Here is a 14586-nt window from a genome sequence, read left to right as displayed (position 1 = left end):
ATTCCTTTTTAGTGTAGGCTATTACAAGGTATTGAATATAGTTCCCTGTGCTATACAGTGAGGACCTTGTTATCTATTTTATATATAGTAGTAAGTATCTGCAAAGTATCTCTTAAAAATGGTACTTCTCCACCAAATTATCTTTACGTAGGGACCTTCCATGTCTTGTGACTGTTGAAGAGTCACACAGGAAGCCTCCACCACTTAGTGCAACAAGGATGCTCTTATTAATCATCTTCTCAGACTGGTACTTAAAACACCTTGCTCTCAGCATTCTAACTTCCCAGTGGAGGGAGTTCTGTAGGAGTCTAAGACAAAATGAAGTTTAAAAGGACACTACAAATGGTACTTTTGAAAGAAGTTGCTTTCTTTTGTTTCATAGGCCAACAGATGAACTGGTGGGTTCCTTCTGCTTGGAAGGAGCCCCTCGCCACTCACAGGACAGTGCTAACAGTGACCATTATCCTTTATTGGCCCCTACTTCCAGGGATATTTTAATGTTCCCAGTGTATCTGATGCAGAAAGGGAACATTAAACTATACAGCTAAAGAAGCAGGTAGAACACACATCTTGCAAAGCCCTGTGCATTACTTTGAAGGCAACGTTAAACCTTTACCAAAAGGTTTTAAGCAGGAAAGTGACAGTCTGATTTGTGTTTTAGATAGATCAATTTTGTGGCAAGGGAGAGAATCGACTGGAAGAGGGAGAGACTGGAGACAAATAGACACGTTAAAAATTACTGCAGTAAATCAGGTGGGAAATGATAATGGCCTAAACTAATCACAAGGGAAACAGAGAAAGGAACATATGGGGAAGACAGATTTGTCGGCCAATGTGATGGGAGAAAAAGAGATACTGGGAGAAAAAGGAAAAAATCATAGTTGGGCTTATATTTTATTTTCATATGTGTTTTAGAGAAAAAAAATCATTTTTTACACAAACAGTTCCAATATCAATTGTTCCAATATCATTTTTTAATAATTCATTTATGCGCCCACTGATGTGAAATGTGGACCACTAATGCTTGTTGACTGTTGGCACTCTGCTAAAATATTTTGCATATGTATACATATAAATACACATATACAGATTCACACAGATATAAAAATATTTACTGGTCTGCGTTTAAAATCTCATTTAATCTTGGTAACAATTCAGTAGGGTCGATTACTATTCTCATTCACAAATTTAAAAAAGATATTCAGGATCTCACAAATAGTAAATACTACAGTCCTTACTATTATAGTAAGGAAAGTATTAAGCCTTAGAAAACATCACAGACTATTTTTAAAGCATAATATAAATATATACTTAAATTTTCAAAACAGATAAATTCATTTAACGTTCATTCAATTAACATGTGTCAAACACTACATGCAGGACACAGAGAAATAAAAGGTGCAGTCCTTGTCTTCATGACACTTTCAGTTACAAAAATAAGAATATGGAAAGTGAAATAATATGGAAATAGGATAAATATGGAAAGTGAAATGAATCAAAGCCACACAATTAAAATCACATGAATAAGAAAGGGAGTAATTACCAAAGAAAGGAGGAATTTATTCGAGCTGAAGTCATTGGCAAAAGAATCAGAGGAGGGCTGGGCTTGAGTTAGGCCTTGAATAAAACGAAACTAGAAATGAGGAAAGAAGTCTAAAACTGCAAAGCCTAGTGCACAGTAGATGTTCGATTAACACCTGCTTAATGAATAGATAGTTGAGCCTAAAAGTAAGGATGGGACAAACAGGTGAGCAGAATGTCTTTGTGGACTAGCCTGCATTTGGACCCATTTCATACAGCAGCAAGAAATACTCAGAAGGTCGGTTAGAGCACACTGAGTAACTCAGATGCCAAGGTAAGAATCTGTTCACAGCATGTCCCTAAACATACATACAACTACCTCCGATCCTAAAAAAACAACCAACTGTCTAGATTCCAAAATCTCTCTAAAACACTTTTTTTAGTGTTTAATATGGAGCAATTTATTTTCTTTCCATCTTATTCTCATCCGAATTGATAGAAACTAGTCTTCAGTGATAATCCTAAAGCCTCCTACACTTTAGTTCTCAATTCATGAGCTTCCCTGGAAATACTCTGCACACTTACTAGCGACCTCTGAATTGCCACACTTCAATGAATACCGTTTTGCAACAGCTGATCCTGTTAAGGACCCCCTCTTCTACATCTAACTACATCTACACCCCGAGTTTTCTTACAACATGCTCTTCTGGTTCTCCTCACACCTTGCTGTTACTGCTGCAGTAGGCTGTTCCACCTGTCTCCACTCTTTCCCTAAGTACTGGTACTCCTTCGGGTCTAATCCTTGGTGCTTGGCTTTTCTCATGCGATCCCCTTAATCTGAATGATCTTATCCAGTGTCTTGTTCCACGACCATATACAAACTAACATATTCGAAATCAGTGACTCCAGCCTAGGCCTCTCACGTTGTTTTTGGACAATCCCACTCCACCTGCCCAAGCTGTGTCATAGGAAGTTCAGTCTTCACAGGTGCAAAACTTAATTCATCATCTTTCTTGAAAAACCTGCTTCTACTCCTGGTATTTCTATCTTTTTTGGGTGATACCCAGTCACCTAGGCCTGTACATCTAAAGGATCCTTGATTTCTCCCCCTCTTTCATCCTCCGTGGCCAATCCATCACAAGCTCTGCTTTTTTAACTCTCAGGTTTTCATTTCTTACCACTGGAAGAACCTACCAATTAGTCTCCAAGGCTCCAGTCCTGTGCTAAAGAAACAACTTCTCCACTCAGTCTCCAGTGGCACTCATTACAGGTACACAATAAATACTCACTGTTGTATTTGAAGTATAATAAATCTTTATTGATTGTATACTATGTGTTAAGGACTGAAAAGTTCAAAAGTGAGCAAGGAAAGTATGTCTTGACAGGGATGAATCGATAAATGGATGAATGGATAGATAAACGCCAGTGTGACCTCAACCCCGAGTTTCAGCCCTTAAATGGTTTTTCAGTTCCTCCAGCATATAAGGTCTATAAATATTTCCTTGAATTGGTACCCACTTATGTCTTCAAACTATTCACCTGTCATTTCACGTCTTAAAGTATACTCTCAACACCGAACTGTTTATAGGTCCATGTATACCTTATTCCATCTCCTGTTTCCCAGCTGTTATCAAGGCCATTTCTTTTTGCCGGGAATGTTGTTGCTGGATACTTCCACCCCAACAACTTCTTCAATTGTTCAGCTGCACTTCATCCTGTAGGATCTGACTTCGGGAATCCCTACTACAAGACGCCTTCCCTGATCCCTCCTGTCAGTCTTGAACTGAACTCATTCCCTTCCCATTCACTTCTGTTAAAATGCTGTGCATGTCTCTATTACACCTGCTTACAGCGCTTCCTCCCCAGCTAGACTGTGAGCATCCTAAAGGCAGGGCTGTATTTTATCATCTTTAATTCCCAGTTCCCAGCATAGTGCCTTGCCCACTTAGGACTGTTAAATATTTATTAACTGAATAAAGAAAACAATATTTTATTTAAATAAGAAATTAACAAATTTCAAACACAGGAGAACAATTTTCCCATATTAAAGCTTGGGTTTAGCAGAAGAAATAGATTGTAAGCAAATAATTATACAAATAAGGAACAAATTAGTTTTTTGCACATGGTTTAATGCAAACAATAATGGTGTTTAAGATCAGCTGCCAATGATACCAAAGAAGGATAGAAAATGAAGGGGAGAGAGAAGCTTAGACTTTAATAGACTTTCAGGATATGAGGAAATGAGGACCTGAAGCAGATGGTGAAAGAATCTTTTGTAACATATTTTTACACATCAATTTTTAATATCTCATAGTTTATCTCATAAACTTTGATTTTAAAAGCAATTTATATCCCCTTGGGTATGAAAAATAATATGAATTTCCAAAGCCTTACAATAATTTCTGTTCACTAACAAGAATCCTCTAGTATTATGCCATTAAAGCACCTGAGCACGGTCAAGGTGCTTACTAGGAAAGACACTTTATATATAAGCAAATGATAAAAACAAAATCCTTCCTCACAGCGACTGTTTCAAATCACCTTAGACTTTCTGAAACCAAAGCAAGTTGAACTTTGCCCTCAAATAGCAGTAAGTTCAGCTACATTTCATCCCCCATTTTAAGTAGTTAAATTTAAAACCATTCTCCTAAATCATCTTGTGGAACAAAAGAAGTTCGAAACAACTGATGTCGGTTTTTTGCCCAACAAAGGTGAAGGGTTTCTAACTGCAGAAAAGTCTGTAAAGCCTTTCTAGATTTGCTAGAATAGCATGATGTGACTTTAATATTGCAAACTTTTTATGAGAAATGCTAATATTTTGTAGTAACTCTCATAAAATAAATAATGAAATAAATATTTCATAAGAATTTTGAGAAAGTAAAATTAATAAATTATCTCTTGTTTGACTAAGCAGCTATTTTTTCATTTTTCTATTTTTTTATACAGCTCTTTTAAAAGAAGCTATTTTGAGGTGATTTTTAGTTCTTAACTGCTTTGTTACAGGCTAAATTTTTTCAGTAAGAGATTTTTTAAAAATAAAAAACTTTTTTTGCCTTCTTAATGTAGCATTGCAACTGAAAACTTTATTCTACTTAATTTAATAGTTGCCTAATTGGCTAGTTTCAAAATAGATTACCTTATAAATGCTTTAAGAAACACTTTCAAAATGGGAAGACATTTCTGCTTATAAAAAATACAGCATTTTTTTTCTTCACTTCTTTGCCCATAAAACTAATGAATCCTAGTACCAATGAAAATTCTTGGACTGATGATCTTAAGAAATCTGAGTATCCCTGAAAAGGTGACAAGAATCAAACAAGTCTCCTTTTCCTTCTGCATTCCAGCATTACAACCAAGGCCTCGTTTAACTACTGCATAATAACTCATTTTAAGCTGTTCGAAGAGAATCATTAATTAATTAAGAAATTGCTTCTATATGTACATCTATACCAGAGTATGATGTCTAAATTTCGCCTCTGTGTCTTATGAAGAAATGAAAGGTACAGAAAAGCATCCAAAATGATTAAGGGATCAGAAGTAGGGGTTTGGAAGAGAGGTATTCATTTAAGCTACTTAAGACCAATTCAAATGCTATTTCCCTTTTATTTTCCACTTTTAATATTAAAGTTTTTCATTTCATTTACCAAGCATTTCATTTTTTAAAAGTATTTTATTTTTTAACAGTCTTACAGCCTCTCCACTTTTCTGTCTATCAGGCCTTTTGATAGACAGCCTTCCTCCTAGGGTGCGTCCAGAGTCTGTGATCTGTAGAGTGAGAACACGAGGCTTCCTAAACCACTGTAACAAGAAGCCTGCAAAATATACATTTGGGAAGACTCCTGGCCTAGAGCTTTCTACTCTAATGGTACATTTTAAACCTCTGGAAATTAAGAAATGCTATGAAATTTTCCCTCCCCCTAAAACGTGAAAAACAATTAATGCAAATGTCTTTACTGGTCAGAAATATAGCGACCTAAAATAGGTAACTCCTGAAATCTTTTTCATTACATCACAGATTCAATTTTCAAAATGGGCATATACAATTAATAAATAATAATGGTGTATTATACAATGATGTAACTTCTTTAGAAATGCACAGACTCATCCCATCTAACTTTTACAACCTCCTTATGAAGTGAGTGGGGCAGACATTACTGGAGCTACCTTAAAGAGTAAAAAGCTAAGGCACAAAGAGGAGGATGATTTGCCCAAGGGCACAGAATAACACAAAATGGGACTGTGACTACCAAGGTCTTCTGACACCTTGTGAGTAACTTTTTTCTGACAGATTTACTAAATTGAAATAATTAATAGTTTCCGATTACAAAGCTCACTGATGCTTATTCATAGCTTAATTCAGATGAGTCCCCTTTAAAGTTTTAAACCCTCCATTAATCAACTCAGAGAGCATCAGAGTGTAGAGGTGATCTCTCTGGTGAAAAACATTCAAAAGGGAACAAAATAAATGAAAGTAAAATATCACACAAGAATGGAATTTTTTCCATGGATAATTCATTTGGGACAAATATGTGCATCCAAAAATGTTTATTGTCATATTGCCTAAAACTGTTAAGTATTATAGACAAACTTAAATGTTCCTTAGAGGGGAATGCAAATAAAATATGGTGCATCCAGTTTAATGAAGTGTATTGCAGGATAATCTAAGTCTAAAAGTGTGGAAGAAAGATGGTCATGATATTCTTATATTTGTAAGTAGAATATCATATATATAATATTTACCATCCCACACATTCTATATTATATAGTACACATCATATACAGTGTATATACATATATAAAATCATAGCTTATATTATAATATACAAGCATGTTCACACCCTGCATATTACATATTTAGACTAGATATAAATAGATGTATATACATATTTATGTATGAATATATAATATAGTTATATCTATAACTAGTTCTAGAGAAATACATTCCCACTTGTTAACAGTAATTACTGCCGGGGATGGGATGACAGGGGTGCACGAGTGCAGGCAGCTAACTTTCAGTTTCCGTTCCATATACTTTCTCGCTGAGGTCTGTACAGTCAGCAAGTGCTATCTTTTAATATATTTGAAAAAAAAAATGTGAAGCGTTGTTTTCAGCTGGCTATATAAACAGGTTTAAGAAAGGTTTAAATATATTCTTCAAAAATAGGACCAAAATAAATTATTAGGGAAACAGTTTAAAACAGTAAGTTTTAAAAGTAGTTGTAGTTCCCTGGGCTTGGGCCTCTTCCACTGGTGGGGGTGGGGACGTGGGAGCTGGAGACGATGTGTAGAGCATGGGATGGAGCCGTAGCCTGCGGATGGAATCAAGAAAAGAACAAGCCATGGGCCTGATACCATGGGGCCACCACATGAGCAATGCTTGGACTATTACGTGAGTGAGAAATATTCTTTTTTTCCACGTTTAAGCTGGTATTATTTTGGCTTGTTATAGCAGAGTTAAGTTTAACACCGTATCTGAGTCACGCGATATTCCCAGAGCATGACTTGTTCGATCCTCACGGAAGACTGACATCTATGGTAGCGTTAGAAGCAAGACACTACCTTAGCCTATTTTATTAAATGCTTTTTCTGCTTCCATACTCTTCTATTGACCTTATGATTGAAGTCTGCCTTCTAGTGGAGCTTTCTACAGTAAAGAGCACGCTTATTGGACGATAGAGTTGTCCAGTATTGTTAACAGTTACATCTATTCAAATAAAATAAGATATTGCTCCTCTGGGCTTACACTTCAGCTTGATGACCTTAGTGAGTATGAATTTAATACTAAGATGAGATTCCGTGTTTGCTGTGGCAACAAAAATACAAACCTAGAATTCTGAGGGTTAGGCAAACTCATACAGTAATGCCACACTTTGAGGCCTCTTGGCTGAAAGCACAGAGTGTAAGTAGCCAAACACTCTTTCCATCTGAAACATCTACATTATCAAGAAAGAGAACTCTGTCAAAAAGAAAATACTGAGCTCAGTGGGTTTATATTTAAGTTGAATGGCATTCTTAATATTCTTAATGTTAAAAAGCAAGCAAGACGGATTAAAAGATTATAGTTTTAGTCTAATAAAATCTGAGGACTTTATCAAAGAAAAGGCTTTCGCTTTTTTTGTTGTGTTGTACGTGTGTGTTTTGGTGGTGGTACTGTGTGTATGTGCGGGGGGACGATCAAACACTGGTTACTCACATAGCACAGTTATCGCCTCACAGAGTTACAGCGCTTCAATTTAATGATGTCTCTATGTTTTATAAACAATAAGGCACAAAATAAGCTATCATTTTTATACTAAGTCTACAATACAGACATATATAGTTCCTTTTCTCAGTGATGAATACTGAAAAATATAAACTCCATTTTTTAGCAAAAAAAAAAAAAACAAACACATTTTATTGACCTTCAAACATCTCTCCCCTGAGAACTGGAGTGTGGCTGTCACCATATAATTGTGGAATGTTATCTACTTTCTTGTACTCAATTCTCTTTACTTTTTATCATTTTATATTTTCATGCCACTGATCTAAGATGCGACTTGAAATGATTGGCTGTTTAGGTACCAAAGTTCTTCTTTACAAAAATAAATATTTACAAAGCTCTGAACTAAGTCAGGTTCACCCAAAGTCACTGGTTTCTAAGATATGGGGAGGGGAGAGCAGGTAAGGGGAAGAGCTGGTCATAATAATTCTAACACACAACACAGAAGCCTGCAGATACGATTACATCTTCTCTCTGCTTATTTACAAAGAACCTACAGTATGTGATCCTGACAACACATGTTTCCCATTTTGTCAGTTCCATAAAAGCAAACCACGTCAATGGTTTTTAGCTTGTGATTTGGTGATTGTTTCAGCACTGATTGTTTCAATGACCTGTCTGTCAGCTAACACAGTTACATCAGAAATTAGCATGCAGTCTCCGAAAATGCCGGACACATGGACCCGCTGCACCGAAGAGTATAATGGAACGCACGTGATGCCCCCATTAAACAACGAAACATGTGACATTAACTGAAAACAGGAACACATCAGCAAATGTGCCTGAGGAAGTTTATGGTATTTAACTCCTAAACATTAATTTTATCGTGGTATATGAGGAACTAATTAACTGAGAGTTTCCTTTTTTTATTGGAAGCGGAAATACTGTTCAGAAAACTGATGAAGAGTAAATACAGCATATTTTAAGTTTATTAAGCTTGGCTCATCAACTTCTATTTATTTAAGCTAATCTCATAAGGCAATTAAATATTTCAATCAGTAACTTTATATGGCTATTTTATTTACCACATTTCTGAAAAATTAATCAATGTGTTAAAATGCAGAATGAGTTTATGAATATATTTCTGGTTTCATACAGCCAAAACAATGACTAAATACATTTTCAGAAAACCACATGATCTTTTCCAACATAAGCTCTGATAAACAGACAAGTGGAAAATGATAATAAAAAAAGTTTAAAACTTGGTGATTAGAAATAAAATAGTTGAGGTTAAGACTGCAACTACATGAGACAAATGTTTCCATCGGCACTATAATACTTTTCTCTCAACAATTATACTTTTCCCAGTCAGAGGAAGCCTCATTTAGGCGTGGCAGAATGAACTTGAGTCTACATAGGATGTGAAACGTAATTCACGCTGGGTGTGGTTCTAAAATCTTTTTTTAGGGGGGGAGTGGACACAGGATTCGTGTTTTGCTGGTATTATACTCAGTATTTATCATTTATAAATAAACCTAGTAAGACAGACACACTGCTAGGCACTCTTCCATGTATAATCCTATTTAATCTCTGTAGCAAGTCAGTAAAATGGGTGTCATTAATCCATCTTGCAGGTCAGGAAACTGAAGCTCAGAAAAGTGCACGAGGACAATTAAACAAAGCACGCTGAGGTGAAGGGCTCCCCAGTCAGTGTTCTCTCATTCTAAGCACCTCTCAATTTGTAATTGCCTCTTGGAGATCGAATTAAATCAAAACAAACAAAACAACGGAATGTTTGAAATCATACAGACAAAATAGCCCATTGGTACAGATAAATGAATCAATTGCTTATCTGTATAATATTACACATATCTCTGTAAGTGCAAGATAAATCTTGTTATAACATTCTGCCCTGTGGTTGTAATGTGATAGGTCGGCGACAGTAACTTCCAAGTAAAAAAGGTCATAACATTTAAAAAATGAATATATAATAGACTAGGCCACAAGTTCCTAAACTTCTTGGATTCAGACACCATCAGTGGCTCAATAATTCTCTCATGGCACCCTTAGGACAAAAGAAATGCCCAGCAGCTTCATTTTATTAAGTAGTGAGTCCCAAACAACTAAGGCAGTTTTATGCAGTGTCTGACAGATGCCTCTCTATTTTCCTTGAAATTTTACAACATTGTGTGTGACCCTGTGAATCAGCTACCCCATCCTGGTACCTTAGCACACAAGTTTGGGACTAAGAGCCCAATGGTTTGGGAACTGCAGCCCACCTCTGGGGAGAGAGACCACACCGGCAGGTGCGTGATCCGTTCAACTTGACACTGGGCCAAACTATCAACCCAACTCTTTCACAACTGTTTGCTTTCTACTGTATATAGAAAATGAATTATTTTATTAGATTTTGCCTTCCTGTAGATTTTTTTTAATTTCCACATAAAATATCTGTCAAAAATTTCTGAAGCATCGATTAGAATATGGGTCTAGAAATTTTACACCCTAACAGTGAGGAGAGGGCCAGAGGACTGCAGTCATTAGTAAAAAGAGAAGCACCTACTCCTTTCATTTCTGCCTATAAAAGATGTGCTCTGAAGGAACAGCACTTAACCTGATTGCGGGAGGGCATGTGAGGAAGCTGTGTGTTGTGGGAAGAGAACTGAAAGTTGAGGTCAGAGAAACTGGTATTGACCAAACTTATGACCTTCAACCACCTTATTGCAAACTTCTCTCTCAAGTCTAAAATGTTGGGCTAAAACCAACATACATATTCAAGATTCTTTTTAATTTTGGTAGACTTTTTTCTATGATGAGCAAACAATCTAGAATTGTTCTGCAGGCGTCAATGCTGTGTACATGTTATTTCAAAAAATATCTACCTGATACAAGCTTTGCAGTTCACAGGTTCAAGTCTTTGGTTAAGAGCCTAGGATTCCACTCAGCCTTTCTAGCAGAAGCAAATGGACTGTGTCCTTGGATTCTTCAACCATCCAAAATGTACTTGAACCAGTTCATTTGTACATACATTTATTTTATAATTTCAGAATTGGAACCTTATTTAGTTTTTCAAATTTAATTCAAGGACTTTAATGACTTTTTTTCTGATTAAAATGAACTAGTATCCACAAATGTAATTTAAACTTGAGATTTTTAATTATGCAATATAAAATCTGGGGTATGTTTACATATAGCAACTGAATTGACAGTTTTCATAGAACTGACAAGTTAAAAATACAGATTATTGGATTATTTTTTTCCATAAGTGGAACAGCCTCTGAATTGAGTTGATTGATCAAACCAGTGTATTTACATAATTGCTTTCAAATTACTCTTATATATTAAACCCATTCAATTTAATAACACACTGCTATTTTTACCTCCTTAGAAGTTTGGAAGTATTTTTAGATTTTAAGAAGCAGGTAGGAAAAGCAATAACTAGATACAAATCCATGAAGAAGAGTGCTTCATGCTTGATTTCACTAACAGCAAATGCCCAAACACAATTGAGATACTGATATTAATATATCAATGCTTGTAAACTGAGCTACATATTCACAGATAAGAGTGGACTACAACATTCTCAAAGCTTCTCTTCTGTGTAGCCAGTTTGCTCTAAAGTCTGACTGCGCTATTCATTTGCTCTTATATTGTTTAATGACAGGCTTTCTAGCTGTTGAGAGAAATTCCAGCAACTATATTCTGTAGATATCCATTTCACACTGTACATCTATCATTTTATTTCTTAAAGGGAAAATACCTTTATGTCCAAATAAAAGCATCTTTATTTTGGAAAACAGGAAATACTAACTCAACCTACAATGGTTAGTTTGCTCAACGTGTGTTTTTCTTTCTTACCCCATTGAGAACATTTTAACTTCCTTATGTAGTTTCAGAGATTTTTATTTTACTTATCAAGACACATAGTCTAAACAGAAAAACTTATCATCAATACTTTCTTTGAATGGATTGATGAAAAGCACTTGAGTTTTTGATAACAAAAAATAGTATCTCTTTCATGTTTACGTGAAACTCAAATCAAGATGGGTTGGTCAGAGTCTCCTTCATTGAGAATTGCGGAATGTTACTCAAATTAGAACACGTGTCAAGCAGAGAAGTCACGTGTGCCTGACAATTATACGGGAGTAAAATAGGAAGTCCCCCTGAAGAGAGAAGATGATAAGATTTCTTTCCCCACTTCCATTCCTTTCCTGCAATACGATCATGAAGAAAATAGTCCGGACTGTTTATCGCTTCCACCCAGCGCCCCATTCAAACTGACTCAGAGTGAGTGTCAACAGGGAGGCACTTTCTTTTGCTATGGGCTGCTTCTTGGTTTGAGTTTGGCCTGACGCTAGTCTCAAGCTTGCCAGCAGCTGCAGAAGCTTTTTTTCTATTTTATTTCCAAGGACACGTAAGTGGTATCATTTATAACTCTGCGCACTGAAGGCATGAATATCAAATGGTTAATACACTAACAACCTGAGGAAGGGAAAAATTTCTCCAAGCCACGTTACATTAACACTGAATAAATTTAGTATGCCAACTCTGTCAAGTGGGAGTGAGGCAGTGGTGTTCTTGACCTTTTCCAGGCCTACAGTTATGCTATTGTTCAAACTGAATGTGGTTTTCTCTTCAGCACAATATTTGCTAATGGGATTTATTTCTATAGTTGCTTAAAAATTTTCCTTTTGGAAAACAGAACTAGTCTATATGAATACACTGCAGGTGCAGTCTGAGGCAACTGATGATGATTTTTAAAAGTGTCCTTTTTTTTTCATTTTAGTAACCAAGGCTACCAAAAACACATTGGCAACATGTGTTTAATGTGAATACTAATTCCTCAGGAAAAATGGGAACAAAACAAAAAATCTTTTATAATTAAAAACTCAAAAGTTACTGTAAAAACAGAATTTAAAAATCTTAAAGTTTAAATTATTCTTAGATTTTAAATATTTAGAATATATAGTCCTCAATTCTAAAAAGAAGTTGGTGTTTCTGGATGAATCAATCTACAAAGATAGAATTATGTGACAAATAAATTATTACATGAATAAATTAAGGTCCAGAGTGAGAACACCATCTTAAAACACAGGAAACCAAAGTCAAGAGAAAGATGTGCAAGAACTGTATTAAAAACTGCAAAGAGCAGTGAATTTTTATAGTCCTGAGTTCAGTTCACTTTTACCTAGACTCGACGGTTGGAGCCACCTCCCTCAAATGACTTTGTATTTTTAAAAAATGACATCGCATTTCTTCATTATTATACAAAGAAAGGTTTAAAGAGTAGGAATACATGTTAAAATATGAAAATTCAAGACATTATTTACAGGAAACATCTGATTTCTTGTAATGTTGGATAGAGTTTCTCAAATACGATAAGTACTGAAGCATAGCAAGATGCTAATGGGACAATTTATTAACATATAAATGAACCAAAATCTACTGGAATTTACAAAGTAATATTCTCTATAAATATCTAATATGATAGTATTTCACTAACTGTTTTCAATGGTATTCTACTTTGATCAATGAAAATATTTCAATATACTTGCTTTCTCTATATTTTTTTCTGGCCATAGTCATGATGTTCTGGAAGATACTTAGCTCAGAAGTCTAGCCCCTCTTTGGAATTTGTTGCTATTTTTATCTAACAGATTGTAGTCGGCATTGTGGTTATTTGAATTTTAGAAAATGAAGTATTGTTTCCAAAATTAATAAGTACATTATCTTGATTTTGGTAAAAAAGTTATAAAATCATAGGCAGCTAAAGTTAATAAGTAATATAAACAGTTATCTTGATGTAACATCATTTAGTGCAAAAATGCCCTTGTATTGTTTGTAATGAGTGCTCATTCATTTGTATAGTCATTCATTCAACAAGCAGTTGAATGTTGTACTAAACGTTTAGATGTAACAATAAATAAGACAGAATCAGCACTTGCCCTTATAGAGTTTACAATTAACGTCAAAGAGAAAATACACAAGATCCAAGGGAACGTGGAGACAGGGATCTACCTAGCTCAGGACAGTTCTCCCTGATCTGAGTTGGAAGAGGTTCAAGGAGAGTGAACACATACAATTCAAGTCCAAAGTCAAGAAAGAGCTTGGTTTGGTCTAAGAACTTAAAGAAGACTAGTGAGAAATTAGGCTGTAAATACAGAGAGGAGACTGAAAATGGAAGGCCGACTAACGCATATTGGGAAACTTGGGTTTGTCAATTAAAGGGCTATGGAAAGCTATTAAAATGCAGATTCTTATCTTACCTATGCAAAAATAAATAGAACCTAAAAATTATACCCCTATTTTAAGAATACACTGGGAATAAAAGTTATGAAACTGAATTATAAAAAGCAAATATTGCCTTCAGAAGCACAGAAATAATCTACACTCTTAAATACCAACATAAATCCCTTTCTACACTTTCTGTGTTTCCTCTTTAAAATAAAAATGCTATACGGGTGATCTCATTTCTTGGTGTGGCAGGAATATTAAATTGCCTAAAGCCATGCCCTCCACCCACTCCCAAATGAAAAATCAATGGTACTTACTACATCCAGCCTTATAGCTGAAGCCTGGAGGAAGGAGGAATCCTTGCTGGGCGGCTGCGGCCAGTGTCCGTTGATCAGGAGGGAATACGGGAATCATTAATGGCGGCAGTTGACCTTGAACCTGCTGAACGTATTAGAGCGAATCAAAGAGAAGAAGTTTTGGTGCTCTATGCTTCCAACCCTCCCTTATTTTATGATAAAAGAAAAAAAATTACTCAGTTCAATATACTGGCATATAAGCTTGCTAGAACACTGGACATGAGGCTATGCTTAGGACTACTTTAGACAGGAAAATCAGAATACTGAATACTATAA

At 35.5% G+C, this 14586-nt stretch overlaps 1 protein-coding gene across 11 annotated transcripts in view; it reads right to left on the bottom strand.

Annotated features, from left to right (window-relative positions):
- Positions 1-14586, bottom strand: part of SOX5 (SRY-box transcription factor 5) — a 903217-nt gene that overhangs the window by 105416 nt on the left and 783215 nt on the right. For 9 of the 11 annotated variants that reach the window (XM_032473064.1, XM_032473061.1, XM_032473062.1 and 6 more), the window contains one exon: positions 14272-14395. In XM_032473064.1, the coding sequence (XP_032328955.1) occupies positions 14272-14395 (124 nt within the window). The remainder of the gene's footprint in view (positions 1-14271; positions 14396-14586) is intronic. The other 2 variants (XM_006184543.3, XM_006184545.3) reach the window with 1 other exon arrangement.

The sequence above is a fragment of the Camelus ferus genome, chromosome 34 (assembly GCF_009834535.1).
Source record: "Camelus ferus isolate YT-003-E chromosome 34, BCGSAC_Cfer_1.0, whole genome shotgun sequence".
In the NCBI taxonomy this organism is placed as follows: domain Eukaryota; kingdom Metazoa; phylum Chordata; class Mammalia; order Artiodactyla; family Camelidae; genus Camelus; species Camelus ferus.
Note: the sequence above shows the minus strand (reverse complement) of the source record. Positions and strands in the feature narration are given on the sequence as shown.